Raw genomic sequence first — 27,866 nt, forward strand, 5'->3', positions numbered from 1 at the left:
CACGCCCAGCACCCAGCGCTTGGGTGCTGTCCTGCACCCCCCTGCCGCGTCGCCACCCATCCGGATGCATCCTGATGGAGCCGACGCGCAGGTCGTTACCTGCTTGATTGCCGATGAGCAATGTGAACCCACCGGCCACGGCACCCTCACCGTGCCTGTCTCCCCAGCATCCTGCGCTGCTTCTGCGGGGCTGGAGGAGGCCGTGCTCGAGTGCATCGTCGCCACGCTGAGCAGCAAGAGGCAAACAATAAACGTCTTGTATGAGCGATTGCAAAGAAAATGGAAAGTCGTTTAGTCTCAGTCTGTGATGCTTAATGGGTCTGAGAAGTGATCTAATTGCTCGGCTGCCTTGTCACGAGCATCCATAACTCAGGTACCAGGACCGCCGGCGCTCGCCTCGCTGGGAACGTGCGGAGGTCCCTAATTTGCTCCCTGACGGCACTGGTAGTTCGGCACGTCCCAACCCTCTGTTCCAGCGTGCTCTGATGTGCTCAGCAGTTACCAGTGACAGCTCAGGGGTGGCACCGGTCCCCTGGGAACCATGTGCAGCATGGCAGTGTGCAGGCACCGTGGAGACAGGAGCGGGCACAAGGAGCCCCCGGGGAACCGGGCAGTCAAAGCTGGAGGGAGCGGCAGTGCAGAGGACCCCAAGTGCCATCAGCTGTCCCCGGCCTTGTGACCAACAAATGGGCAAAACTCAAGCCGTAGGAGGCAAAAAACCAAGTCCCTGACATGCAGCCGCCCTGAGCGGGACAGTGCCTGCAGCAACACTGAGGGCTAACGGCCAAAATCCCTGTGTGCCCCCCGGGCAGCCTTCCCCCGCTCATGGCCTCGGTGCTCATGCCAGACCCCGGGTTCCAGCTTTCATCCCAGGGAGCCGGCTGCTGCCCAGCAGCTTTGGCATCCTGCGGCTGTCACCGGGCAAAACTCCTTTTGGTGTCACCGGGCATCCTTTGGTGTCACCAAAGGTGATGCGCTGCCATGGCTGGGGCTTCCCAGGCAGGACGAGCCAGCCCAGCCACGCACGCAGAGGAGCGAGAGGGGGTCGGGCTCTGCTCTCTGCCACTGTGCCGGGTGCCAGCCATGGTGTCCCCAGGGCTTCCAGGCCCTCCCTGCATCCCTGCGGCTCCCATGGGCACACGAGCACATTTTAAGGGCAGTCCCCTCCATCCCTGTTCCAACGTGGTTAAAATGTTGGGAGCTGCCGGGAGAACGGTGCGGCAGAGCTCCCCGCAAGGCGTCCCAGGGGGCACCAACCAGCCCTGGGGACACCAGGCGTTTCTGACAAGTCCCCTGAGACATTTATTCTCCTGAGATAGGAGGTCCAAATGCGGCGGGGACATGTGAAACTCACCCAGCCACAGCTGTTGCAGGGAACCAGAGCTCTGGGGATGGCCAGTGGTGCTTGTGTCCCGGCTCGGTGGGTCTGGACGGGTCGCCATCGCGCATCCAATGCCTTTGACAAGACAGTGGCATCCCAAGTCTGCCTGGCATCTCCCCCAGCACGTGCCTGTACCTGCGGGACATCACTATGTCTCTCCAAATTAAAGCGAAGTGTCTACACAAGCACTATTTAACTCGCTAAGATCCACACCCGCTGATGGCCGCAGCGCCTGTCGCTGGCCGGGGGGCCAAGCAGGCTGGACAAGCCTCCCTGCTCCCCATGTCGGCATGGACAGTCAGTGCTGGGTTTCCTGCAGCAGCTCGGAAACCTTTGGGCTCCCTGTGCCACCCTCCGCTGGCCACATCCTTGCCCTCCCAGCATCACCTCCCCCCGGCCCCATTCCCGGCCCCGGCGGCGGCAGGGGCGCACACCAGTGCAGGGTTGCTTCCCTCAGCCAAGCTTTCTGATGAGGATGGATTTATCCAAACCCGGCCCTGCTTCTCACGTGTTCCTGCCCTGTCTCCATCCATCCATTAATTGCCGTTGGCTGATCTCTCCACCCCACTTTCCACGCTCCAACGCGCTCTGCCTCCCCGTCCCAACCCAGGGGCGAGCCAGGCGCTGACAACAGCCTCATTTACTCACCCGGGTTAAACACAACGCAAGGATTTCAGGCGTTCCCCTCCTGGTTCCTCCGTCAGCAGCCAGGCTGCCCTGTCCTGGGTCACGGGCCGCACCGCGGGGCGGTTCGGCTGGAGCAGCTCACCCAGCACTGCAGCGGTGTTTGCCAGAGGGCTGACAAAGGGCCACCACTCCTACCTACGGCTTAACCCTTCCTTTTGCGCCTGCCTCCTCCCCGGGAGCAGGACAGGCAGCCCTGGCTGCTCCAAGCAAGCGCACAGCCCTTGCGAGTTGGGCGCTCGGAGTCCTGAAAATCCCCCAAACTGGGCGGGAGAGCAGCTTCACCGCACCGCTGCGGCATCACGCCCAGCAAGGCAAAGGCTCGCTGACAAAACAGCCCAAAGATGAGCAGTACCAAGAGAACACAAAAAAAAAAATCCACGTTTTTGTCACCCCTGGGGAGAAAGCGCTGCCCTGCCCTTGGCTGCCAGCGAGCGCCCGCCCAGCCGAGGATGCACGCGTTTGCACGGGGCTGAGCTCATCCACCCGGCTCCCGGGCTGGGATGCTCCAGGCCTTCTGCTTCAGCACTGTTACACAACTGCTGTTATGAAGAAAATTCAATTACAGGAGTTATTTGTAAGCACAAGCGCACCAGCGAGCACGGGAGAAACGCGAGCTGCGGTGGTCCCGAGGTTATCGGCTGGCCTGGGGCGAGCGGATTACCTCCCGGGGGGGTTTGCTGCTCGTTGCAGCAACTCGAGCAGAGGAATTTCCAGGAGATGAAAAGAAAAGCCAAGGAGGTTTCATAGAGTAAAATATCTTAATATTTATTGTGTCTCGGGACAAAAAGAGTTCTACTCAATACACAAAATGAGATAAGCAGCATATAATACTGACAATCAAGTCACAGCTGACTCGGTGCAAGGACACCTACCAAGGTAAAGGCACCAGGAGCTACATCACCAAACCTCGCTACAGCTTACAAAGGATCACTACAGCCTGTACTTTAAAAAGTACAACTATAAAAAAGTATATAAAACCCAGGGCAGGGAGGAAAGAGAGCTTGGCAACAAGCCGAGACCTTGCTGAACCAAGGGCTTCAGGCAGGCAGGGTCCCGGTTTTACAAGGCAACAGCCCCGTCTCGAGAGCAACCGTGTCCAGAGAGCACGGGGACATCAAGGGGCTGCCAGAAAAAAGGGGAAGCATCGCTTTCCCAAGGGAGGCACCAAAGGTGAGCACTGGGAGTCCCACGGGGCCGCCGGCACGGTCGGCTTCGGCACAGCACTCAAACGCACCGCCGAATAAAGAGCCGGGGGCTGCAGCGCCCGGAGGAGTGCGCTGGCTGTAACCACCGCAGCTACGCTAATTATCCCACGCGGTGGCACAGCAGAGTAGTGTTAGGACAAGTCCCTGAGTGCACCAGGACAGCTGCTGCACTCATTTCTACGAGCTAGTTGAGAAGAAGATCAGTCAGTTCAAAGCAAGATTTCACGAAGCGGCGTCCAGAGGAAAAACTGGAGGTGGTGGCATCCTCCCCGGCCACGGAGAGCACACCCTGCAACGCACAAGCCAAAGCATTAACAGACAAGGCTGGATTTATACACAGCTTAAAATGATGTAGCAGACACGGTCCTGCAGTTGCCCTCTATCCCCATGTGCCCCCAAAAGTGGTACCCGCCACCACGCTGAAGGTCCCCAGGGGCGAGCAGGCAGCAGCCAGGGATGCAGGAGCAGCCCACCGAGCTTACATCACCGGACAGACGTACCCGGCCACAGCCCCGGCGTGCTGGGGGCCAGCTACACCATCTCGTACTGATTGTTCGTGATGTACTGGGACAGGCAGCAGGCGAGGATGATGCCAACCAACTGAAAAAGAGGAAAAAAACCCCACATGTCAGAGGTAGCCAAAACCAGGACACGGTGTTTTAGGGGAAAAGCCTGACAAATTGCTCCAGAGCGTCACGTCTTATAAATTCCAAAGATGGGATTTACAACTCACAACGCGGGCTGCCATGCCCTGCTTCGGAGTAACCAAGAGGGGCTGAACCAAGAGGGGATCCTGGCAAGTATGAGCCAAACAAGCTCCTCACAAGAGATTCTCCGCGTCCCGTCCCGTTACTCTTTTTGCTTCACGAAGCATCTACTGTTTTATGGCAACTTCGGAGATTACACAGATATCAGGAGCGTCACAGCCCATTACACCGCCACTAGAGAACAGCAGTCGCCTCTCCCTTTTGCAAGGACAGCGGGGAAGCAAGGTTGCTGGTTTTGCATCAGCATCCGAAGGACACGCTATGGTTATCACAACGTGGCCTCCCAGCCCCTGCGCAGACATTTAGGACCAGATCCTGCAGGAGCCTGACCTACACAAGCAAAGTTAGAGGCACATTTGCATGACAGGTCCCAGCCGGCCGCACAATACAGCCCGGCGTGCTAAATGAGCAATAAAAGCCAGGAACCGGTTACAATTCCCAAGCCTGGCATCAGCCGAGATAATTTTGCGGCTGGGAGTGTGCAGCACACTGTTTGTGTGTCGGTCACGTCTCGGTAACCCCACGGCGAGCACAGCTCAGCTAAGGAGGAGAGCGGGGTGAGCGGCTCCGGCTCTCAGGCTCTCCCAGCCGCAACCGAAAGCACTCGGTAGCACCAACGGCAGCCCGGAGCTGCTGGCTCCCGCCTCTCTCCCAGTTCGGTCCATCCGCTATGGGAAACGCACGGCGACACGCTCATTACGGGAGAAATATCTTGCCAGGGTTCCTTCTCCCCACGCTGGCGCGCTCAGCCGGCGGTCCCGGGCGGCAGCTCCTTGAAGCTCATGCCACGGCCGCCGCGTGCCGGATCAAGGGGAGGCTGAACTCAAACCCCTCCGAAATCAAAGCCAGCCGAGCTCCCTCCGCAGCCGCTCGGCGCCCAGCAAACTTCCAACTTAAAAAGAAAACTTAAAAAGAAGGGCCGGCTGCGCATCCCTGCATCGGCAAACCCTCGGCGCCTCGGGAAACCCCACGGCGGCGTCAGCGTGCCCAGCGCCCAGCACGGCGGAGCCGGGAGAAGGGGCCTCTCGTTTCCTGCCGGCATTAAAGCCCGCCGGAGCAGGGGGCCAGCGAGCACGCCGCCGCTGCTGCGGCTCCTGCAGGAAGCGTCCTACAGGATATAGTAAAGGAGCGGTTGGGAAGTGGGAGGGAGAGGAAGCAATCGCAGGGTGAGGCGGCGTGCGGGGCGTGAGCCGCCAGCACCAGCGGTGCCCTGCGAGCGCCCACGGGGGCCCAGCCACGCAGAACTGATGCCAAAAATGCCTCCCTGGCGAAAAGGGAGGTGGGTGGGTAGGAAAAGGGAAGGCGCAAATTCCATCCCTGCCAACAGCAAACGCAGGGAGTTCACCCAGCACAGCACAGGCTCCGTTTGGGTTTTCTTAAAAAGTGTTTTGTTGGTTTTTTTTTTCTTTTTTTTTTGTCAGACAGGAGCTATTCTCAAATAACCTGGGCTCACAAAAACAGAGCCGGTGCTTCGGCCCTATCTTTAAGAGACTGGAAACTGCTCAGTGGTGAGATTAAACCCAAGGGGAATCCGCAGAATAGCTGCTCCTCCCTGGCTGAAACAGGCCGTGCCTTTTGTACACACACCAGACTTTGCACAGAAATTAAATACCTCCGGAGACACACTAGCTTCCCTCTGCGCCCCCCCGTGCTGGCCAGCAAGGCAGAGTTACCTGGAAGCACGCGATGCCAAAGGAGATTCCAGCCACAACGCTCATTTTTGACTCCATCGTTGATGTCACCAGGAAAAAACAACCCTGCAGAGGGGGGAAAGCGAGTATGCGGCTGCAGTGCTTTTCACCCCACCCCGGAGCACAAACCAGCACCTCCCCAGAGCACCAGGAGAAGATGCTCCTGCGCGGGCAGCCGAGGGCTTCTGGCTGCCACCTTCCCGCCTGACCTCGGCAAAGGCATTTCCCTATCAGCGCTGCGCCAACCAGCCTCCCAGCCCAGCAGCCTTATCGAGGGGAGCGCTGCCCTTGGGCTGTTCCCAACGGGAGCGTTGGGTTGAGCAAGGTGACTCATCAGAGGAACGTCCCTTGCATCACCCGGGCTGTCGCTGCTGGATGAGGTCAGCTGCGCTCACCACCGGGTCAGGACTTTGCCCGGCAGTCGAGAGACATCAGCTCTGCCGAAACTAACTTTACTGGGAAAGTACCTCCTTATTCACCTGTTCTCGCAAACACACAGCCCTGAGCACAAACACTTGGGTCTAGCTGGTCCCAGGGCTCCAAGGAAGGAATAGTGGGGACCTCAGGCATGAGGGTAGGCTCGTTCCTCCATACCCTTCCCCCACCTCCAGGCCAGGGGAGTCCCTGGGCTGCAGGGTGTCTGGCATGGAGAAAGCAGTTCTTTCAAGCCTCCCAGGGAAGGGCAAGCCATTGTGCACCCGCCCAGCTCTGCCCTCCCCACCTGCAGGGCTGGCAGAGGGATTTTTCTGAGCTCAACTTACATCCACAAACACTTTCAGCTTGGCTTTGCTTGGGTCTTTCAGATCCTCCTCCGAGCAGTCATCCTGGCTCTTGCAGCAGCTCCGGGGGATGCCCCTCTGGGTGAAGTACTCGGTCCTCTCCCAGTCCGAGTAGTTTTGCACCCCGCAGCAGTGCAGCTGGAGGGGGAAGCACGTTTGGGGAGCACGGTCACACCAGGGTACTCACCCTCCAGTCCTACCGCCGCTCCTCACCTCTCAAGGAACTGCCCCCATCTCACCCAGCATCTGCTCCTAAACTCAAAAGCCCGTGGTGCAAAAGGATCCCCAGCACCGCCAGGGGGATGCTGACACCAGAGGGGGTCCCAGGGGATGCCCTGGGGTGAGGCGAGCGTGTCCCGCACCCCCAACAGCCTGCGGCACTCACAGTTCTCTGGATGGTGTCGACGGCCTCGCTGTGCCGATCCGCAGTCACGTTGTAGTCCCTCAAAGCCAGGTTGAGGTTACTCTCAAAGTTTGTCTTAATCTGCAAGAGAGAGGCGTCTGCGGTGGTGTCGTCCCCTCCCACGCTTCGGGACCCACGGTCCCACATTAGTCACCTCTCGGCGACGGCAGGAATGACTCCGGCCGTGGCCAGCAGACATTCCCCCGGCCACCCAGGCAATTAAACACTGTATTAAAGGGCAAGCAGGGATGCGCTGCGGCAGCAGGGATGCTGCATGTAATAACAAGGACCTACACGCTGCCAACCGCCCCCCAAGCAGGCTGCGCCGCGGCACAGGAACCCTCGGAGGAGCTTTAATTACAGAAATTATTGCAGAAGGTAGACCGAAGCCAGAAATTAAAGTCCAGGGCTACTTCGCCTGCTCTGGCGGAGGGACAGCGTGCCGCGCTGGGCAGACCCTGCACCCAGCCTCATCCTTATGGTGACCTTACGGGGGCCAAGCTGCTCTTTGGGCTGTTTTAACCCCATTTTAGCTAAACTAAACACCGCTCCCAGCAGCACTTCTGTCCCTCCAGCGACATCTGCAACTGCCCTTGGGTTAAAACCAGTGCCAAACTCGCTCTGCAGCATTGGGAGACAGCAGCAGCCGCCCAGACTCACCTCGTGCCTGAAGACGAACCCCACAACGGCGGCCACCAGGACGATGAGGAAGATGAGGGACAGGAGCATGGCATACTGCGGGCAAAAAGGGTGGGATGGGACGGGATGGATGGAGTTAGGATGGGATAGATGGGGTTAGGATGGGATGTAACGGACGGGACGGGATGGGTTTGGGATGAGACGGGGAAGGTTGGGATGTGTTGGTATGTGTCAGGACAGGTCGGGACGGGTCAGGAGTGGATGAGACCCCATCCTGCCCCGTCCAGGGCCACCCACCAGCTTGAGCATCCAGGTGCTGCCGCGGCAGGTGGCGAAGCAGCCGAAGGTGCCCAGGAGGACGACGACGGTGCCGGCGCCCACCAGGACGAAGGGGACATTGGTGGCCTTCTCATCCAGCAAGGAGAAGTAGACGGCCAGGCTCACCCTGCCCCAAACGCCCACGGCCAGCAGCACGATGCCCGACACCTGGGGAGAGGGGAAAGCCGCCGTGGCTCGCGCCTGTCGCGACAGAGCGGCGCGGACGCGACATGTCGCGGGGGTAGTGGGGGGCGAGACGGGGCGGCGCTCACCCAGAAGACGAAGGTGTAGGTGAGCAGGACGCTCTTGAGGCAGGTGATCACCGGCTTCGTCTGCAGCCGCCGCGACGGGGACGCCATGGCCGACACGGGCCGTCTCCTGCCGGGACGGGCCCCGCCGCGCCGCGCCGCGCAGAGGCCCCGCCCCCCACCCCGCCCCGCCCCGCCCCGCCCCCGCCGGAGCCGCCCGAGCGGCGGCGGAGACTGCCGAGAGCTGACGGAAATGGCCGAGCACGCCCGAAGGCGCCGCGCCGCCCAGCGGGACGTCCCCTGCCTGCTCCGTGCCGCCGCCTGTCTGTCCCCTGTCACCTCCTGCCTGCTCCGTGCCGCCTTCACCTGCCCCATGTCCCCTGCTGCCTGTCCCTTGTCACCTCCTGCCTGCACCGTGCCACCTCCAGCTGCCCCAGGCCCCCTCCAGCTGCCCCAGGCCCCCTCCTGCCTGCACTGTGCCACCTTCGCCTGCCCCATGTCCTCTCCTGCCTGCCCTGTGTCACCTCTGCCCGCCCCATGCCACCTCCTGCCTACATCATCCCACCTCCACCTGCCCCATGCCCCCTCCTGCCTGCACCGTGCCATCTTCACCCACACCATGTCCCCTCCTGCCTGCCCCAGGCCCCCTCCTGCCTGCACCATGCCATCTTCACCCACACCATGTCCCCTCCTGCCTGCCCCATGCCCCCTCCTGCCTGCACCGTGCCATCTGCACCCACGCCATGTCCCCTCCTGCCTGCCCCAGGCCCCCTCCTGCCTGCTCTCCTGCCCCAGCGGTGGGTGACGCAGCCCCGGCATGGCCACACTGTCCCTGCCCTGGTGTGCCCCAGCAGAGCAGGGACCAGCCGGGGCAACCACCTCGCACCGCAGCACATGGCACAGCCACCATGCCAGCAAGCGACGGGTGGGCATCCTGCCCGCCACGGAGTGAGCGCCCCGTCCCCTCCTTGCAGATGTCCCCGGGCTGCGGGGGGGCTATGGGCTCCCCACACGCTGCAGCAAGCAGCCCCTCGCAGTGGCCTCCCGGTAGCACTCTCCTGCTCAGGACAGCTGTGTTATTAATTTGTGCGCTTACCGGCCTGGCCGCCACATAATTAGCGCATTCAGGCAGCACGTCCCCCCCCACCGCCCCGTGCCAACTCTCCTACCTGTCCATGCCAGGCTCGTCCCTCGTCTCCCCTTGACCCAGGTGGCCCTGTGCCCCAGAGCCAAAACCCCGGGTGGCTCCAGCTCCTCCTGCCCAACCCCGTGGGTCCTAACAAATGTGTTTCGTTACCGCTGCCTCGCGGGGGCTGAACTTCAGCTGGAAAACAGACCCCAGCTGGAAGCACTTGCCTCTGGACGGGTTTCGGAGCCCGCCGTCTGCAGTGAGGTCTCTCCCTCCTTCCTGGCAGGAGGTGGAGAAAGGGTTCTGGCTCCCGCGGTTTTGTCCTCAGCCCTCCAAGGACCCCCGTCCCCGGAGCCCGGCACGGCTGGCACAGGCTTGGCTACCCTCTCCCCTGTGGCAAAACAGGCTCCGGGCTCTTCTGCTTGCAAAGAAAAAAAAATATCTGACAGCCTTTTAAAACCTCGGAGAAGCAGGAGGTGCGTTGGAAAACGGGTTGATCCTGGGATTTATTATTTTTGACAATCTCATCATTTTGGGCCTGACTCACGGCTTTTGAATGTCTGGGACGGGCAGCAGAAGGGAAAAGTAGGTTTGCTCAGCACAGGCAGGAGGGTCCGGCGTCTGTGCAGCGACAAGGCGACGGAAGGGGCTGTCGCCCTGTTTCCAGCCCCTCTCGATCCTCCTTGGGGCTCGCGGCCGCCCCCGGACCCAGCACGGCAGGCAGGCTGGCCAGCCCCCGGCCCCCCGGCCCCCCGGCATGGCACAAGAGGCAGCTCCAGTCCTGCTGGTTGTCCTCGCCAGGCTGGTGTCATCCACGTGGCACGAAGGTGAGTGCTGGGGTGTGCAGGTGAGCGGGGCTCCCCCCAAGGGGGATGGCAGCCCGCAGGGTCCCGCTCCCCTTAGGGGGGCTCTCGGCAGGGGAGGGAGGGAGGGGTGTCCTGGTACGGCGATGCCGGGGAGAGCATCAGTGCCTGCAGGGTATGGGGTGCCTGCAGGGGTGTGCTATGGGGTACGGGGAGGAGAGGAGGGGGTGCTGGGAGGCATCCAGAGAGGAGAAGAAAACCAGTCTCTGCATCACACCCCTGCCTGCAGGAGCACAGCTTTCCCGCTGACTCCTCGCTCCCGTGGGGGCCATCGGCCGGCAGATGTTTGCCTGGACGGAGTGCTTGGATCCAACCCCCCGCTGCAGCCGGGCAGCTGGGTCAAGGATCAAAAAAGCCTGTTTGGATGGGGCGGGGGGGGGGAGATGTTCTCCCTTCCCAGCTCCCATCCCCATGCCCTTGCCACGCTGCTGGCTGGGGATGCTCCGGCCCGGTGCAGCCGGGGCTGCGAGCTGGCCCCAGGTGAGAAGGAAAAGGCAGCGTCTGCATGAAAAGGGAATATTGCAATTAAACGGCACATCTGCCTGTGGGGACACAGCACAGCCCATCCCCGGGGCCCCGGCAGGGAGCTCAGCAGCCCCCCCGGGAAGCAGCCCCACTCAGCGGGTCACCAACACATCCCCATCGCCGGCCCCATGGATGCCAGCCCTGCGCTGGCCCTGGGCCCCCCCGCTCCCCAAGACAGCCCTGGCAGCGTGGGAAGGACGTCGGGATAAAAAGCTTTGTGAAAACTGAGTGGGCGCCCTAACGCAGCTTGTAGGAAGCGGTGGGAAGTTGCTTTGTAGTAAAGTTCATATCGGAAAGATTTGTAATGGAGTTTCCTCCCTGTGACGGCGGGGCTGCTGCTGCTTGGATCAGTCTTGGCAGATATCCCCTTCCCAAAACCCGGCGCAGGGGGAAGGGGAGATGGGTCCAGCCGCAGCAGGGCTGCTGCTTCCCCCAGGGTCCCTTCCCGGGCTAAGCATCCCCGCCATGCCGGAGTGGGGACTGCGGTGGGGTGGGCTGGCGGCGAGGAGGGGGCAGCGGAAACGTGGCGGAAACGTGAGCTCAGTGTTTGGGAATGCCGTGGCCGGCTGAGGCGCCGGGGCCAAGGGGAAGGACGCCAGCCCTCTCCCCCTGCACGGCTCCCTCCCCACCCGCTGGTCCCTTGCCTGTGGGAGCACAGCACGGGCCAGAGGGTGACCCGCAATGCCATCCTCCCCCCCCATCCATGGGGCCAGGCGCCCCTCTGCACGGCATGAGTGGCATGGGGCCAGCAGCTCCGGCCAAGCCCCTCCAGCACCGTCCCTCCAGCAGCTTCGTCCTTCCCTGGTGCCCAAGCGAGGGGCTGCATCCCCGCCAGCCCCCCGGCGGGGTGGCCTGTGTCTCCTCCCTTGCCTTGGCCAGGGGCTCCACTGGGACGTGCAGGAGAGGGCAGCTTGCTGCCTTCCCTTGGGATGCTCGATGGCAGGGACCGTGCCACGGGAGCGGGTGGAAGGAGGGCTTCCCGGCAGCACGGAGCCAGGGGTCGGTGCCAGCCCACACTGCGCCAGCACCCGTTTCCTGCCGTAACCGCGGCTGCTCCTGCCGCTGTTTAGTCTGCGGGCTGGTGCCAAAGCACACCATGTCGCTTGGGGACCGGGCTCGCTGTCTGCCCGGCTTAACCCTTGACGGCAGCCCCACGGGTGACAGGACAGGGTCTGCCGGGGGATGGGATCGTTCGCTGGGAGTTGCGGGATGTTTCGGGGCTGGAGGGTGGTGGTGGAGGCATCATCACTTAGGTGCTGCTATGGCCACAAACCATCACCCAGCCCCCTTATCTCTTTCCTCTTCCCCAGGGTCCGGCTACTACACGGCCGAGAGCCAAACCAATGAAGTGTACGTGGAAGAAGCCCCCCCTGAGCCTGCCCTGGACTACCGCCGAGGTAACGGCACCCGAGCCCAGCCCTCAGGTCCTCACAGGGAAACCGAGGCACGGCAGGGTCAGGTGTCCCCTCACCTCCCTCCTCTCCCCCAGTGCCCCAGTGGTGTGCCACGCTCAACATCCACCGCGGAGAGGCCACCTGCTACTCGCCGCGGGGGAGCTCCTACCGCAGCAGCCTGGGCACCCGCTGCGAGCTGAGCTGCGCCCGCGGGTACCGGCTGGTGGGACCCAGCGCCGTCCAGTGCCTGCCCAGCCGCCACTGGTCCGGGATGGCGTACTGCCGACGTGAGTGTGCCCCAGCCATCTGCTTGTCGGCATCCCCGGTGGCCAGTCCTGGGTGGTCTGCCCACCAGCATGGCCGGGCAGCCGCTTCCCTCCTCTCTTTGTTTTCTGCATCCCAGAAATCCGGTGCCACGTGCTGCCGGCGGTGCTGCGGGGCTCCTACGTGTGCTCGGCCGGCGTGCAGATGGATTCCCGCTGCGATTACACCTGCCTGCCCGGCTACCAGCTGGAGGGCGACCGGAGACGTATCTGCATGGAGGACGGGCACTGGAGCGGGAGCGAGCCAATCTGTGTAGGTAAATTCTCACCCTACCGCCCTCCCAGCCCCACGCTGCTGGGGCACACAGGGGCAGGCCCCCCTCCATCCCTGGGGTGCCTGCAGGTGTCACCCCCTTGTCCGACCTGGGCATTGCCGGGTGCCGGCTCCTGCACCTTGCGGCAGTGGGACTCCTGTCCCCGCTGCTCCCTGAAATGCCGTTAGCCCCGAAGCACGGGCTGGTGCAGGGCACGTTGGTCCAGGATCGGGGCACCTGGTGCTGGTCTTGCTGGCTCTGGGGTGCCCGGGCTGTGCTCAGCATCCCTGGGGCGGCCAAGCGCCAGGGCCAGTGCCTGACTCTTGTAGCCCGGTCCCGGCACCTGCAGGTTCCCCGACACCCTCTCCTCCCTGCGGGCAGATTTGGAGCCTCCCAAAATCCGCTGCCCAGACTCCCGAGAGCGGATAGCTGAGCCAGGCAAGCTGACCGCCACCGTCTACTGGGACCCCCCCCGCGTGAAGGACTCTGCCGATGGCATCATCAAGAGGTGAGGGCGGAGGTGCTGCAGGCACTGCCAGCGAGGAATGGGGGTGCCACACTGGGTGCCCCCTCCCAGGGCCCTGACAGAGAAACCCATCTGCTGGGTGCAGGGTGACGCTGCGAGGCCCGGAGCCCGGCTCCGAATTCCCCGAAGGAGAGACCGTGATCCGCTACACAGCCCACGACCAGGCGTACAACCGAGCCAGCTGCAAGTTCAGCATCCGCGTCCAAGGTGAAGCCCAGCTCCCCTGGGGCTGCTGGCTGCCTCCCCCTGGTTCCGGGCTCCGCACCCCACAGCCGGGGCTGTGCCCCATCGCCCCCAGCCCTCACCCAGCCTCCCCCTTCGCAGTGAGGCGCTGCCCTGTCCTGAAGCCGCCGCAGAACGGCTACATCTCCTGCACCTCAGATGGCAACAACTACGGTGCCACCTGCGAGTACCAGTGCGATGGGGGCTACGAGCGCCAGGGGACATCCCTGCGGGTCTGCCAGTCCACCCAGCAGTGGACAGGCTCCCAGCCCCTTTGTGCACGTAAGTGGTGTGGGGAGGACCTGCCTGCAGTGATGCCCGGCGCTCAGGGCAGATGATGCCCGGCAGGGCCAAGGGGTGGGGAAGGGGTGATGGAGGGGGCAGCTAAACGGCACCTCCTCGTTGCACGCTTGCCTCTCGCCCCAGCCATGCAGATCAACACAGCCGTGAACTCGGCCGCCAGCCTGCTGGATCAGTTCCATGAGAAACACCGCCTCCTCGTCGTCTCGGCCCCTGACCCCTCCAACCGCTACTACAAGATGCAGATCTCCATGCTGCAGGTGAGGAGGCCCTCCTGCTGCCCCATCCCCTTCCCACCTCCACCCCCAGCACCCTCTCACCGCCCCCCCTTCCCTGCAGCAAGCCGCCTGCGGGCTGGACCTGCGTCATGTCACCACCGTCGAGCTGGTGGGGCAGCCCCCACACGAGGTGGGACGCATTCGGGAGCACCAGCTGTCCCTTGGCATCATCGAGGAGCTCAGGTAGGGGGGGACTGGGGGCCATCCTGCAAAGCCAGGTGCCTGTGCGAGGGGACCAGGGATGGGGACACATCCGGGGTTCGTGGGCAGCCCCGTTCTGCTACGCCGGAGGGGTTTGTACAGTGTGGGGATGTCCCCAGCAAGTCTGAATGCAGCGTGGCCAGACCCTCCTGGGGCTCACAGTCTCGAGGAGGAGGTGGGAGCCACCACCCCAGGAGGACTTGAGCATAGCTGTGGGGGTCGAGCAGGCTTGGCCCCAACCGCAGGCCCCCCAGTCCTGACCGTCGGCTCCCCCCTGTACCCCCAGGCAGTTCCTGCACCTCACCCGCTCCCATTTCAACGCGGTGCTGCTGGACAAGGCGGGCACCGACCGCGAGCGCTACATCTCCCCCGTCAGCCCCGACGAGCTCTTCGTCTTCATCGACACCTACCTGCTGAGCGAGCGGGAGGCGGCGCGGCGGGCGCAGAGCGGGGACCCCTGCGAGTGAGGCAGTTCCAGGGAGAGCCCCCCCACTCCACCACCGCTGGCCTCAGGGGACAGACACCTTCCTTTCTGCTTTTCTAGTCGCCCACTGTAGAGGAGGAGCAGGGTGCCGAGGACCTCCAGGGGAAGGGGAGCCCCTCTCCAGCTGCGCTGGCACAGAGAGGCAAGCAGGGACAGGGACAGGGGCCATGTGCCATCAGTGTCCCCACTGCCCAGCAGCAGTGTCCAGCTGTGGGGTGGGATGGCTCAGCCCGGCCACCACCATAGCAGGAGACACCGGAGTGTCCCCTCCCGGGCAGGGGGGAGACGGGGAGCCAGACACTGGGCTGCCAGAGCAGAGGAGAGCGGACAGGGCAGGGCGACAGCCTCTAACGCAGCAGCTTCACCCTCCCCACAGCCACCCTCGTCCCATGCACAACCCGAACCCGCTCCCTCCCCACCTGGGGCAGCCCTGCCGGGCAGGCGCTGCTGCTGGGGTCCTGCCAGACAACCTCCTGTAAAAGCAAACGGCCCCACGCTCAGCGAAGCCAGTAGCATCCAGCCAGCATGCAGCCCCCCACCACCCCCCCCAACTCGAGGGCTTGCCACCCCCACCCTGCCCCTCGCTTCCCCTTCCACGGGGCACCCTTCCTGGGAACTGCTTTGGCAGCAGAATATTAACTCAAAATAAATAAATTTGTATAAAAGTCAGTGCTGGCTGAAGGTGTGTCGCAGAGAGGCCCGGGAAACGCATCCTTCCTGGGGACCGCTGCCCGCAGCCCCCCCAGGCGGAGCCCGCACGGCTCCATCCCAGCCCCGCAGCCAGGGCCGGGCTGTGCAGGGCTGCCCCGGTCCCAGAGCCGGCTCCATCCTGCGGGAGGAGGGTGGGGAAGGCAAGGAGGGAGCAGACTGTGGAACACAGCGGGTGGGAGGAAGAAGAATGGAAAGAAGAAAAAAAACCCAACCACGTTTCAAAGCATTTTGCCCGAGGGGGGAAGAAGGGAGGGTCCACAAGGACTCCAGTTCAGCCTGAAATTTCGTGCAAAGCCTAAGACAAAAAGAAAACCCTTTAAACAAAGCTAGGCCAAGAAGACTTTCTGCCCAAGCCTGTTCCAAGAGGGTCATGTTTATTAAAGTATAAGCAAAGAAAAATAACCAGGCACGGCAGCTTTGCAGGGCCGTGCAGCGAGCACGGGTCCCGAGCAGCGGCGCTAGCCCTCGGCCACGTCCCGGTGCCAGTGCTGCAGCCTACGGCCTCAGCTTGGCCATGGTGGAGCGGAGCTGGAGCGTCCCCTCTGCCCAGGAGCCCGGGTATTGGCACATCTTCTGCCACAGGTTCAGCTCCTCACCCGTGGAGTCCATCCAGTCCACAGCCTGCCCGTTGCTCATGCCTGAGAGAAAGGATGGACGCGGGCAGAAGTCACTGCCGGAGCAGCCTCCTGCCCACAGCGAGGCAGCCCCAAGCAAGGCCACTTGTCCCCAGGGTTTGATGGGACCCCAGGGCTCCTCACCATTGCCCACCCCCAGACGGACACCCCCGAGGAAGTCGTTGCTGGACAGTGGCTCCCGGTCCCAGACCGTCAGCTCCAGGCAGATGTGCTGCAGGTCCTCAGGGCTGATGCCATTGTAGACAAAGGTGTGGTTGTAATGAGGGTTCAGGGTCTTCTTCACCACGGGCGTCTTCCTCTTGGAGGCTTTGTTTTTGTGTGGCAGGAGGTAGCTGGGGGAAGCAGCCACTTGGGTTAGCAGCACGTGGGCAACTGCCATCTGCCCCAGGGGCTGGGTCATCTCAGCACCTGGTCTGGAGCCCACTTTCCCTGACACGACCCAAGAAGGGCCACAATGGTCTGCAAGGGGCTGGGTCTCTGCCCTGACTCCTGAAAAGCCGCTCGGCCAACTGCAGGTGGTCTAAGGAGGGGAGAGGGGCAAGGACCACAGCCTGCTCACCCCCAGCCATGCTGCCCCATGCCTTGGTGACCTCTGGGAAGACAATTTGATGGCAGCTGGAGCTGTGCCCTGCACACAGCCTCCCACTGCGACCTCTCAGCTGGCCAAAACCCCGGAGAGCGTTTGCTACCAGGAGCATCCCATCTCCAGGCAGAGACAGGCAGACAGTGACTTTTGGGGTACCAAGACAGGCGGCGCAGGGCAGCCAGCGGAGAGACCTATCCCTCCCCAGGGTGGCTCTGGGATGCAGCCAGGGAGGACAGCGCAGCCAGGACACACACTCACCCCTTGACAAAGCTGTCTGAGGTCCCGCCAGATTTAGCAGCCGTGAGGTTCTTGGCTTCTTTGATCCAGACCTGGAGTTCACCGCCTTCCCCTGTTTTGCCTGGGGAAAAATGCAACACAGCAAAAAACAATCAACCTTAATTTCCAGCACTGCTGACCTTCTGCAAAGGTCCTGCTGAACAGCTTTACATCGCACAGGCAGGTACAGATCCCCAGCTGGTATCTCCTCCTGCCTCCTCCCTTACTGGTCCTGCCTGCTGAGGTTACAGCAGACAATTGTTCCACACGATGCCCAATGGATGGTCCAAGCTGGTCCAGCCCCAGGAAAGCACTGGGACCCCTCGGCCAGCCTGAGGACAGCCAGGTCTGCCTCGACCCAGAGCAGCCTTGCAGCCGCTACAGAGGAGAAGGCACCGCCCAAGAAACCCACCCAGACCCAGCTCACGTGGCCGCGAGCAGGTCCCACAGGCTACACAGAGATGCTGGAGCTCCAGCACTCACCCTTCCTGCTGCTCCCGGCCCCAGGATGCTTGGAAGATGGGATGTACTTCATGGAGACGACCAACTCCCCCTTGTACTGATGGAGCCCAGCAGCATCCGCCCCAATCTGCAGAGGCAAAACTTATCAAACACTGCTACAGTGCCCAAAACAGACATGGTGATGGCCCGGTCTGCACGCAGCACCTCCCCGCCCTGGGCCAAAGGGCTTGGCTTCTCCTAGAGGTGGTTTAGCCAGCACAAATGCCTGCAGACCCACCCAGCATCACCAGGTCAGACTCAGACCGGCTCCTTTGGGATCCTACTTTGGCTCAATCACCTCCCTTAGGAAACCCTATTTAGGCTGCTCAAGGCCCAGCAACGCCGAGGGCTGAGCCCGCAGTACCAGCTAGTCAAGAGACCCAGACCCTGAAGCCTGGCAGCAGCATCTGCTGTTGCCAGCGAGCTGCACGAATTCCCTCACTGCACGGCTCTGCAGCCCGCAGCCGGATGTCCCAGCCAATTTCCCCCATTTGTTTCCCTGAACTTGGCTCCAATTCCTCCCGGCCGGGAGCTGGGAAGATCTGCGCTCTTGCGGCAATCAAGCAAGCAGAATGAAAATACCTGATGGGGCAGAGACACGTCCCCCTGCATCCCGTAGGGGACTTACTGAGGAGGAACAGGGAAGCTAAGCTCAAGGCAGAAGATGTGCCCTTTTTTTGCTGCGACAGCAGCGCTATCTGCTTCCGAGGTCTCCATTTCTCCAAAAACTTCACTCAGCACAAGCCTTTTGGCAGCTCTTGGATGAGTTCTCTGTGCCCCTCTGCCCATGAGGGCCACCCCCCGCGACAGGGCCAGGCAAGGGAGGCTGCTGGGGGCAGTGGGGCTGGGGTGGCAGGGCCAGCACCTTGCCGTGCAGGGGCAGAAACTCCTCCAGGTGGCTCTCAAAGTTCCAGGCATCCAGCGGGACCTCCACCTCCCCCAGGAAGGTGTTGCGGCCAAAGCGATCATGGTGCCAGACGGAGAACTGCAGCGTCCTCGCAAGCAGGAGGGACTTGTTAATCTCGTACTAGGAAAAGAGACGGAAAACCACCAGTGAGCAGGCAGCACCAGGCTTGGCATACGCCATCAGCCACAGCTCTCGAGCAGGAGAGGAGACAGGCTTGAGGAGCAATGGAGGAGACTGCTTGTCTTCCTTTCCAAGCCTGCCGAAACCTCAAAGCCCTGGGGCAGTGGTGCAGTAGCCCGTGCTCTCCAGACAAGTGGCCCTCAGAGCCCGTGCAGAGCCAGGACCAGGACTCCTGGCATCTGGCCACCCCACCCCATCCCACCGCAAGCAAAGTTCTGCCAGCTCACCGAACCTCAGGTGGTCAGAGCGAGAGAGCTCAGCAAACCCGGGGCTGTGGGAGCCTGGAAACCCAACCACAGTTCCCACTTCCCTCCTGTTCGGAGAGCGCCTGGCCTCAGCGATGTGCTGCCGGGCTCGGGGATGGAGCCAGCCCTTCCCACCACCCCGTGGTGGCTGCAGTGGGGACTGTGAAGGGCAACGCCAAGTGCTTCTGCCCTGGGGCCCAGAACTGCCTTATCTCTGCCTCTGCAGCCACGTTGTCTGCCCTCCTGCCAGCACACCCTGCCTGCAATGGCCCAGGAGCCTTCTCCACAGAAAGCAATGTCCAGGGTAAGCAGAAGGTCCCAGTGCTGGGGGATGCCACAGGAGCCAGGAACACGGGCTGTGACACACATTCACATCTGCAGCTGTGCATCCCCCCTGGGCACACAGGGCTGGACACCGCAGCCACATCAGGGCAGCGACCCAGCCTGGGGGCGGGTTTTTCCAGATTGTCGGGTGCAGCGTCTGGACATGGGACCTCTGCAGAGCCCCCACCTCAGGGCCTGGAGTCCATCCCTCCCCTGGTTTGTTCCAGCAGCATCCCCAGGGCTGAGCACCTGCCCGGCCCCGCAGCAGGGAGCAGGCTGCGCCCCAGCCCATCCCTGCCCACCTTCAGCAGCTCGTTGTACAGGGGGTTGATGGTGTTGCGTTTGATGGTTGTCTTGCGTTTCCCTTGCCGAGATTTGTCAGGCAGGAGGTAGGTCTTCACGTACCTGAAGGGAAGAGCAGGCAGCATTTCACCAGTCTCCCCACAACCAGCCCCCCCGAGCCCCCCAGGGCAAGACCACACCTCCTGCCTGGCCAAGAACCCCCACTTACAGCTCCCATCTCTGGTGGGCACCCCACAACCCAGCTGACCACCACAAGCAGTGCCACCGGTTATCTCCCCCCTCCCCAGCTCTCACGGGTTGGAGCGCTTCTTGCCCTCGTCCCCGTAGGCCAGCTGGCGACACTCCTTCACATGAATGAACAAGGTCTGCGTCTTCTGCTCGTAGCTCAGGGAGAAGGAGATTCCCCCAGTGACTGCAACGTTGCCGAAGTCACCAGCCTCGCTGTAAATGCTGACCATGCTCCCCAGCGTGCTCTGGAAGACACAGCAGGGGCTGAGCCGGGGCAGCATCACTTGATGGTCCCCTCTTCATCCTCAGCAAGACTACTGCCCGTGCAACCACCGCACAGCCCCTCTCACCCGCTCCGTGCCTGGGGATGGCCCCCCAGTGCCTCCCACCCGCATGCAGGCTCCCTGCACGAAAGCTGAGTCTCCGTGTTTCCATTCCCTTGAAGGGGAGGAAGCCCCCTCACCCCAAGCTCTTGCCATCACGACCCAGGAGCTGCCCACCCTGCCTCCCTCCCACCCAACCCTTCAGTGCTGCCGTTCATCATTTCTTCCCGCAGAGCAGAGCACAGCCACGCCACGGGGACTCACCGAGGAGGTGCCACTGCGCATGCTGCCCCGGGCCACCCTCTGCCGATGGATCTCCACCAGGTTATCGATGTCCTCCTCCTCCTCCTCCTGTAAGGAGAGAGACAAGCCGCCTGCGTGGGGAGCAGCAGGGCACAGCGCCCAGGCAGCCAGCTCCGTGGCACACCGAGGGTCTCACCAGCTCTGTGTTGAGGCCAGGGACCGACTTGCTCCTGTCCCCCAAAGAGCCGCCGTCCCCTACAAAGTCCTCCGGGCGCAGGTCAATCACCGATTTGGTGTAGTCTGCACGAGAGACGGTGGCATGGTGCAGCAGTGGCAGAGCCAGGGGCTGCCCCAGCCTCTCCCACCTGCACCGAACGCCCACCACAGCCTAGGGAGAAGCAGCCGCCCACCCACCCCCTGCCATGTCAGCACCCCAAAACCCCTGCACCCATGCGGCGCTCACCTGCAGGCCTCACCACCCGCCGCGGATTCTTCTTAAATATTGTTTCGTGCTCATCCACCAAGGCACTGCTGCGGCTTCCCACGGTGGTATCCTGGGGAGGAAGGGTCCCTTCAGAGGAGGGCGGAGTGGGCACCCCACGGGGCTGCCAGCCCTGTGCCCCAGGACAGGGCTGAGCCCACCGGAGCAGCGGCACGCACCCGTCCATCCGAGAGAGTGTTTTTGGAGCGGAGAGGGAGGGTCAGGCTGGAGGCAGCGGGTCCTGCCGGCACAGCAGCCTGTTTTCCATCTCTGAGAGGGGCGGCTCTTTCCAGGGAATTACTCCTGCAGAGGACACAGGCCAAGAGTGCGGCTGGGAGAACAAGCGCTGGCTGGGAAGCACCATCTTCCCACAAGCTCCCCAGAGCCACGCGAGCTCCCTGGAACACCCCAGCCTGGAGAGCAGAGAACCTGCCTGCCCAGGGACAGAGGAGCCAGCTCCCCTCCTCACTAGATCGAGAAAAAACACACTCGAGATGAAGGTGCTCATCCTCTGCCAAGCCAGCCTAGCCAAGGACAACCCACCCAGGGAGCCCCTCACCTGCCCCTCATGCCACCGGGACTAGGTCTGTAGCCATCCAGGCTCATATTTTCCATGGATTCTGTGTCACTTTTGCCATCCCGAGGGTCTGAGGCATCCGGAAACAAACTGCAGACAAACAAAACCACAAGTATGTCCTGTTTGGCAAGGGGGGCGGTCTGAGAGAGAGCTTCTGTGCCACCAATGATCCAAACAGGGCGGCAGCGTCCCTCCTGTCCCCGCAGAAGGCGAGAGCTAGTACCCAGAGCACAGGGGACAGCAGGGATTCTCACCTGGTCCCCTCCCGGGGTGCCGGGGGGCTCGGCTGCTGGGCTTCTGAGGAGCTTTTGGGCTCGCCAAGCTGGGCTTTCTGGAGGAGGGTTTGTCCCACAGTCTCTCTTTTGCTGGCTGGAAGGAGAGAGACATGAGGAGGACCACTGCTCCAAGCCCATTACTGGAGCAGAAGCTGCTCCCAGCCAACTCCACAATGAGCAGAGGAGTGCCAGGGAAAGATGGAGCATCCCGGAGGGCTGAGCTGTGGGTAGGGGGCATCGCTGTGGCACCCCTACCTGCCGACCTGTGCCGCAAGGACAGCCGCACCATGTCGCTGCCCAGCCGGTTGGCAAAGCGATTGACTCTCTGGTCGTAGAACCAGTCACCCGTCGTCTTCTTCAGCTCGCTGCAGGACAGGGGGGGGCAGTGAGGGGCAGTTCTGTGCTCCCCACTGCCACCCTTGGTGCTGCCATGGCCAAGGAGAGCACAGGCACCATGGACATGTTCAGCAGGTGGCTGGGCAGAGATGATGCACTGGGCAGACAATGGGCACGGATACATCCCACAAAAAATGGGGCTTGTAGGGCAGGGGAGGCCAAGAGGGAAGAAACCTGGGGTGCTTGAAACACAGGCTGTGCGAGGGGCATGGGGAGATGCTGGAGTCAAGTAATGGGGAAAAAGGAGCAGGGTGGGCATGAAGACCCAAGAGTGGGGCATGATCCAGCTCTCCATCACCCAACCATGGGTACCCACCCTGGGAAGTGACAGCAAAGACAGCAGCTGCCCTACGCTGGAGAAAATCATCTGAGCTAGGAAAGGTTGGCCGCGGGGCATCAAGCTGGGGTGACTGGGAAGAGGAACGGGACAGTAGGAATGTGCAGAAGGTCCCTGCCCCTTTGTCCCCAGGTACTCACGCCTCCTTGGTGCAGACTTTGCAGCGCCAGGAGCTGTTGGGGCCATAGGAACGGCAGTCCCGACACACCAAGTGGTTGCAGCCCCGGCAGGTGTTGGCCTTGGGGCTGATGCGGCCCAGGCTCTGCTGGCAGCGGGCACACGTCCGCTCGCTGTAGCGCTGGCTGCCCCGCTTGGCCCCCTTGCGCCGGATCTCCAGCAGCTCGTTCTTCAGGCGTCTGTTCGGACCCCAACACCAGGAGCTGTCGGAGCCGTGCAGGGACCCCCGGGGATGGGGCAAAGCCCCAGCCCCACCGCCCACACCCTCGCCCCTCCGGCTGCTTCGAGAGCAAAGCAGGGAAACCTGTGCTCTGCCTGGCCCGGCCACATCCTCACCTGATTCTCCTCTCCTCTGCTTTGCGCAGCTCCTCGTCACGCTGCAGGACCTGCAGGATCAAATCCCTCTCCGCCTCGGACAGGAAGGACAGATCCACGGCCTCCGACATCGCTCCCCCCGGGGACCCCTCGCCACAAGTAGCCGGACACGACCTTGCTGCGAGCAAAACCCCACCACGGGCTCGCAGCCCCCAGCTCGGCCCAGCACCCCCACGCCTGGGCCGGCTGTCCCCGCATCACCGCGCCCCCAGACACCGTCGGGGCCGGCGCCCGGGGGGGGACCCGCACCCGTCCCGCCCCGCCGCCACCTCCGCCGCCCTGCCCAGGGCACGGCGCTGCTGCGGGCTGGGCTGCGGGCCGCCTGCCAGCCCCGCCGACCTCAGCCGGCTCCGTGGGACCGCGGCTAACGCCCAGCACCCCCGGGCACCCCCCGGGGGAGGAAGGAGCAGCCAGCCCTAAGCTGATGCTGCTGCACCCTCAAACGCACGTCGGGCTCGGAAAGCTTCAAGTCCCGTCCCCCCGTCTCCCCCGCCACCCCCGGAGCCGCCGCCGGCGCTGACAGCCGGACCCCGGAGGATCGCGGCAACTCCGGCCCCGACGGAGCCGGGCAGAGCCGCGCTGCCGCAACACCCGCTCGGGGGTCCGCAGCCCCCCCGCGGGGCTCCCCCGCTCCCCGCCCGGAGACGGATGGCGGCTGGACGCGGGAGGGACCTTCCCATCCCCGCGGCCGCACGGCGCCTCGGCGTGGGGGCGGCGGACCGGACCCCCCCCGTCCAGAGCCACCGGGGCAGCTCCGCGCCTCACCGGCTCCGGCGGACCCTGGTACTCCCCGTACCCCCACCAGCAGAGGGACCCCTCCCCGCTGTGTCCCTCCCCATTCCCCGCCCGGTACCTGCCACGGCTCCGGCCGGCGCCTCCCGGCAGCAGCGGGGCGGACGGACGGACGGACAAAAGGGAGGGGGGGCGGTACCGCCTCCTTAAAGGGGCCGCGCTCGCCGCACCTGCGGCCTCGACGGGGCGGCCCGGGCAGGAGGCGGCGCCCGCCCCGTCCAGCCTCCGCGCTGCGTGGGGCAGCAGCCCCTAACCGGAGCTCCTGGCCCCGACCACACGGGGCTGATCCCCCCCCTTCTCCCCAGGCACAGCTGCGTGCCTGGAGCTGGGCGCTCCGCCCCAGCTCCGTGGGGTGCTTTCCCCATCGTGCTCCCCGCAGCAGGAAAGCAGCTCCTCCCAAAGAGCACACACACACACACACACTGGCACAAAGTCTACAGCCACCCGCACTGCTGGGGTGCCCTCCCGGGCTGCACAGCACGGCGGCGGGTGAGGGACCAGGACACGAGCAGCATGGCCGTGGTGTTCTCCCAGCTCTGCCCCGCGGGAGAGGATGGCCCTGCTGCAAGGCTCCGGTCCTCCGCCCTTGTCCTTCGTGGGTAGAGATATGGTGGCGGCAGTGCTCCTTGCACTCTGCCCACAGCAGTGCAGGCATCAGGAGAACCATAAGCACACATGGCAGGATGAGGTGTGGGGCTCACATCCATGGGAAGGCAGCTTCTCGCCACGCAGGATGGCGTGGCTGTGTGGGAGGCTGGCTGGGAGCAGTCCCAAAGCCAACACAAGAACGCAGCTCTGCCCACACTTTCAGCTGTTGCCATGGGACAGGGAGAGCCAGAGGTTCCCAGGCCTGCAGGAGGAGATGGGACACTGACACAGGGGAAAACCCACAGGGGCCTGGGGACACCAAAGGGAGCTCCCTCCCCAGGCTGGGGTTTGTCTGCAACGGGGGTGCACACACAATGCTCAGGCAAGAGGGCTTTGGGCTCACAGACAAAACTGAGGGCAGAGGATGCAGGCAGACGCTTTGCTCCCCGACCCCCTCCATGTGCCGCTAGGGGACCCGGCGTCCCCAAGCAGGACCCTCCAGTTTGCACTAGTGTTCGCATTTTAACTGGACACCAACAACAAAGGAAGGAAACATCCTTATTTCTGCAATAAGGTGAGAAGAAACCAAGAGGAACAGACCTGTTTCCAGTACAATAAAAAAGCACGTTGGTAAATATAAGCACAAAGCCTGTCCCTGAGCCGCTGAAACGAAGCCCGGCAGGAATCCGAGGTTTATACAGCTCTGTGGCGCTCTCCTGCATGAAAATGGGGCTGAAAGTGCCACCACGTGTCCAAGATCCAGGCAGCAACAGGCAGAGACAGGGCAGGACGCGGGGCGCTCAGCCCCAGCTCACCCCAACCTTAGGCTGGGATACAGCTCCTAGAAGGATCTCCCATGGGAGCACGCCCCTTGGTGCCCTGGGCATGGGCAGGCACTGCTGGGCAGTGCTGCCACCCAGGAACCAGGCAACGTAAACCACATCCAGGCTGGCAGCAGGCAACGGGTAGCATCTCCTGGCCACGGATGCTCCAACGTCAGTATTTCATGGGAGCTGGAGCCACGCTGGGGTCTGTGACCAGCTAGGCGGGCAATGTCGGCCGGCACTCAAGGTCCAGCACAAGGTGATGCACGTGGGGAGCATAGGACTTCACTGCCTCAATGTGCAGGATGCTGGTGCACCATGGCTGCCTGTGCAGTTCTGCCAGAAGTCCCCGGATCTGTGCCGCCGTGGCTTCAGCCCACCTCTGCCACTCAGGCCTGATCCTGGCCCCCAGTTTCTCCTTCCCACTGTCATCCGTTGGGTGCTGCGCCTCTCCATCAGAGAGAGATGTTTCCCTTGCAGACCCTTGCTCAGCCTGCAGGACCAGGATTTGTGTTGGGGCTGGTGTGGGGAGACTCTCCACGTTGTGGTGGATGTGGAGAACCCCACCCGTGCCCTTCTTCAAAACGCGGCAGGCCACCGGCCAGCCTTCCTCCGAGCTGGGAATCAGCCCTAGGTTCACCCGGTCCGCTACATCCCGCAGCTCCAGCTGGAAGGAGAGGGGAGATGAGGGGGATGCCATGTGGGGCTGGAGGGGCCGTTGCCGGTCAGCACTGCTCACCTGTCGGCTGTCCCCGTAATGGACACAGCAGCGGTCCTGCACACCGTTCAGCACCAGGTTCCTCCGCAGGGCCTCCACGGCATGGCTGTTCCACTCACAGGCGTGGGCAAAGGCAGCTGCTGCATGAACCAGGTACGGCAGTGTGAAATAGCCGATGCCTGTGGGCAGAAGAGGTGGCAGCGGCTGAGGGCAGGGTCTGGGCACCAACAGGGGTCTGTGCTCCTTCATGGAGACAGGGCAGAGTGCAGATTACCACCCTGGCTCTCTGCATCTGATTTGCTCCAGGTTTGAACAAGCCCAGATGCTGGAAAAATGGAAATTCACCCCCCTACACACCTCCTCCTGAAAAGCAAAATCTGTCTTGAAAAATGGTTACAGAGGAGCTTATTTCACCTTCAGTCTTTGGCCATTAGCTCAAGACCTGCCCTGCTCTGCTTCCACTCTGTGCAGAAGTGCCCAGACTACCATTTATTTCAATTAATCCACAGCAGTTTTGAGTGCCACATCCTTTCTGTGTGGTATAAGTCGGAAGCCCTAACTTCCCTAAGCACAAAACAGCAGCTCTCTTGACATGCAAACACCTGACATGATCTCCCCACACATCTCACAACACAGGACACTTCAGTTAGCTCCAGCTTGTCATGAAAGCACATCAGTTCAGGCTCAGGACATCTGTGGAAGCTTTTCGGAAACAATATCAAGGGCAAATCTTTTCCATGGATCCAAATGGTTGCCACAACCAGCACTAGGCACAGAGCAGTGCTCTGCAGAGCCTGAGTGCAAGGTCATCCTGAGTGTCCAAAGGCAACAGGGACACAAGAGGGACAGCAATGCCAGGTTAGCTGAGGGATCATGCACGGGCCAGGAGCTCTAAGCCTGGGTATTTTTCCAGTCCAAGCTGGAAATGACATTTCACATACATGTGGATGCCATCAGTACCTGCATCACTGCTCTGCCTGCCTGCCCTGCCAAACCCCGCCGCTGTCCTTGTTACCTGCATACAGATCCACCAGGACCTCCCCGGAGCAGGGCAGAGAGGCCACCCGCAGCTTCTCCGTGATGTTGCCCGGTGAGAACATGCACTTGGTCACATCAAACGTGTACCTGGGAGATATCACCAGCCTGATGAGGGCAGCCCCTTCCCCACACTGGCCGCGTCCTGCACCATGGCTCCTGCTTACCTGATCCCGTTGTCTACATGCTCCACCCAGCCATCCTGGCCCAGCAGCAGCGTGACCCTGGGGGACCGCATCCCATCTGGCAACACCCGTCCTCGCTTGGCCAGCCGCTGGGCACCCAGAGCCGAGGCGACCGTCTGCCAGAGCAATGGACCTGCAACATACCCATTCCAGAAGCTTTGGGAAAGGCCAGGGCAGCTCTGCAGGCAGGGTCTGGGCAGACAGACCCTGCTCTCCCTTACCCAGCTTCTCCCATGACGCAGCTCTGAAGCTGTCCTCACTCAGCAGGACCAGATCCCCATGTCGCTGCCAGGTGCGGGGCACATCACACTCCAGCTCCTCCGACCAGCTCTCGCCCAGCAGCCGCAGCAGCTCATCCTGCAGCTTCTGGGCAGGCGTCCGCCGGCGGGCTGCCCTGGAGGGGACAGGGTCCTGCAGGAAGGATGTGGCATGTGGGGCTGAGGACCCCACCACCCCACGGCAGGGCTCGGGGCGGGGCATCTCTCCCAACCTGGATCTGGACCAGCCCACAGGGCATCTCCTGGGGCAGCCGCAGCTGGTCGAGCTTCTCTTCCAGCATGGGCAGGGCCACCCGGCCCCCTGGCACCTCCTGCAGCCGGTAGCGCCTATCCAGGAGCTGCTCCTGTTCCAAATACTCCCTGCAAGGCCCAGGCATGGTCAGGGCCTCCTCCACAACCCACCCTACCACAAGGAAAAGAGCCCCCAGGGGTGCAGGGCTGGCCCAGGTCTCTTCCCTGCCAGCCCTCCCTGCATCCTGCTGGAGCAGTCACAGGGCTCTCGTTCCCCCTCGCAGGCTCACCTGAGGCGCTGGGCGAACCGCAGCTCTGTGGCCAACGCGGGGATGGAGATGGGGACATCCATTGCCTCCATCCCAGGAAAGGGGGATGTCAGCATCTAGCAGGGACACATCCACCTACCAGGGAGGCACAGGGTGTCAGGCTTGCAAAGGAAAGAAGGGAGCTGGGGCCGGTGGGGGTGCCTGGCACTGCCATGCTGGGGGCATCAGAGCCCCGGTTGCACCCCCGGG

At 62.8% G+C, this 27,866-nt stretch overlaps 4 protein-coding genes across 7 annotated transcripts; 1 reads left to right on the plus strand and 3 right to left on the minus strand.

Annotated features, from left to right (window-relative positions):
* Positions 1-2,813: 2,813 nt before the first annotated feature.
* TSPAN6 (tetraspanin 6) lies at positions 2,814-8,283 on the minus strand. 2 transcript variants are annotated; one of them, XM_082488106.1, is made up of 8 exons: positions 8,143-8,283; positions 7,850-8,038; positions 7,574-7,648; positions 6,896-6,994; positions 6,493-6,648; positions 5,714-5,797; positions 3,774-3,873; positions 2,814-3,562 (listed from the first exon to the last, which is right to left on the minus strand). In XM_082488106.1, exons 1-7 carry the CDS (start codon positions 8,227-8,229, stop codon positions 3,805-3,807), a joined length of 759 nt encoding a protein of 252 aa, XP_082344232.1. In that variant the 5' UTR covers positions 8,230-8,283; the 3' UTR covers positions 2,814-3,562; positions 3,774-3,804. The 2 variants fall into 2 exon arrangements, with proteins under 2 accessions (XP_082344232.1, XP_082344233.1); XM_082488107.1 differs by lacking the exon at positions 7,574-7,648.
* Positions 8,284-10,004: 1,721 nt separating this feature from the next.
* SRPX2 (sushi repeat containing protein X-linked 2) lies at positions 10,005-15,472 on the plus strand (the record flags this gene model as incomplete). Its single annotated transcript, XM_082488202.1, has 10 exons — positions 10,005-10,074; positions 11,946-12,032; positions 12,125-12,316; positions 12,433-12,609; positions 12,988-13,114; positions 13,218-13,339; positions 13,457-13,636; positions 13,781-13,914; positions 13,994-14,115; positions 14,420-15,472. The coding sequence occupies 10 exons, from the start codon at positions 10,005-10,007 to the stop codon at positions 14,598-14,600; spliced, it is 1,392 nt and encodes a 463-aa protein (XP_082344328.1). The 3' UTR covers positions 14,601-15,472.
* Positions 15,473-15,685: 213 nt separating this feature from the next.
* SYTL4 (synaptotagmin like 4) lies at positions 15,686-23,584 on the minus strand. Of its 2 annotated transcripts, none has more exons than XM_082488235.1 (17): positions 23,551-23,584; positions 22,659-22,815; positions 22,286-22,501; positions 21,668-21,777; positions 21,392-21,506; positions 21,120-21,227; positions 20,740-20,863; positions 20,543-20,633; positions 20,276-20,379; positions 20,101-20,184; positions 19,580-19,758; positions 19,285-19,387; positions 18,192-18,353; positions 17,309-17,414; positions 16,808-16,907; positions 16,087-16,295; positions 15,686-15,966 (listed from the first exon to the last, which is right to left on the minus strand). In XM_082488235.1, the coding sequence occupies exons 2-17, from the start codon at positions 22,766-22,768 to the stop codon at positions 15,824-15,826; spliced, it is 2,064 nt and encodes a 687-aa protein (XP_082344361.1). In that variant the 5' UTR covers positions 22,769-22,815; positions 23,551-23,584; the 3' UTR covers positions 15,686-15,823. The 2 variants fall into 2 exon arrangements, with proteins under 2 accessions (XP_082344361.1, XP_082344360.1); XM_082488234.1 differs by having other exon boundaries at positions 20,101-20,187.
* Positions 23,585-24,628: 1,044 nt separating this feature from the next.
* On the minus strand, positions 24,629-27,752 carry TRMT12 (tRNA methyltransferase 12 homolog). 2 transcript variants are annotated; one of them, XM_082488285.1, is made up of 7 exons: positions 27,639-27,752; positions 27,330-27,477; positions 27,061-27,250; positions 26,822-26,972; positions 26,635-26,744; positions 25,641-25,798; positions 24,629-25,568 (listed from the first exon to the last, which is right to left on the minus strand). In XM_082488285.1, the coding sequence occupies exons 1-7, from the start codon at positions 27,731-27,733 to the stop codon at positions 25,119-25,121; spliced, it is 1,302 nt and encodes a 433-aa protein (XP_082344411.1). In that variant the 5' UTR covers positions 27,734-27,752; the 3' UTR covers positions 24,629-25,118. The 2 variants fall into 2 exon arrangements, with proteins under 2 accessions (XP_082344411.1, XP_082344410.1); XM_082488284.1 differs by having other exon boundaries at positions 26,635-27,250.
* Between the last annotated feature and the right edge of the window lie 114 nt (positions 27,753-27,866).

This window comes from Vanellus vanellus (assembly GCF_965231255.1).
Source record: "Vanellus vanellus genome assembly, chromosome: 10".
NCBI classification, from domain to species: Eukaryota; Metazoa; Chordata; class Aves; order Charadriiformes; family Charadriidae; genus Vanellus; species Vanellus vanellus.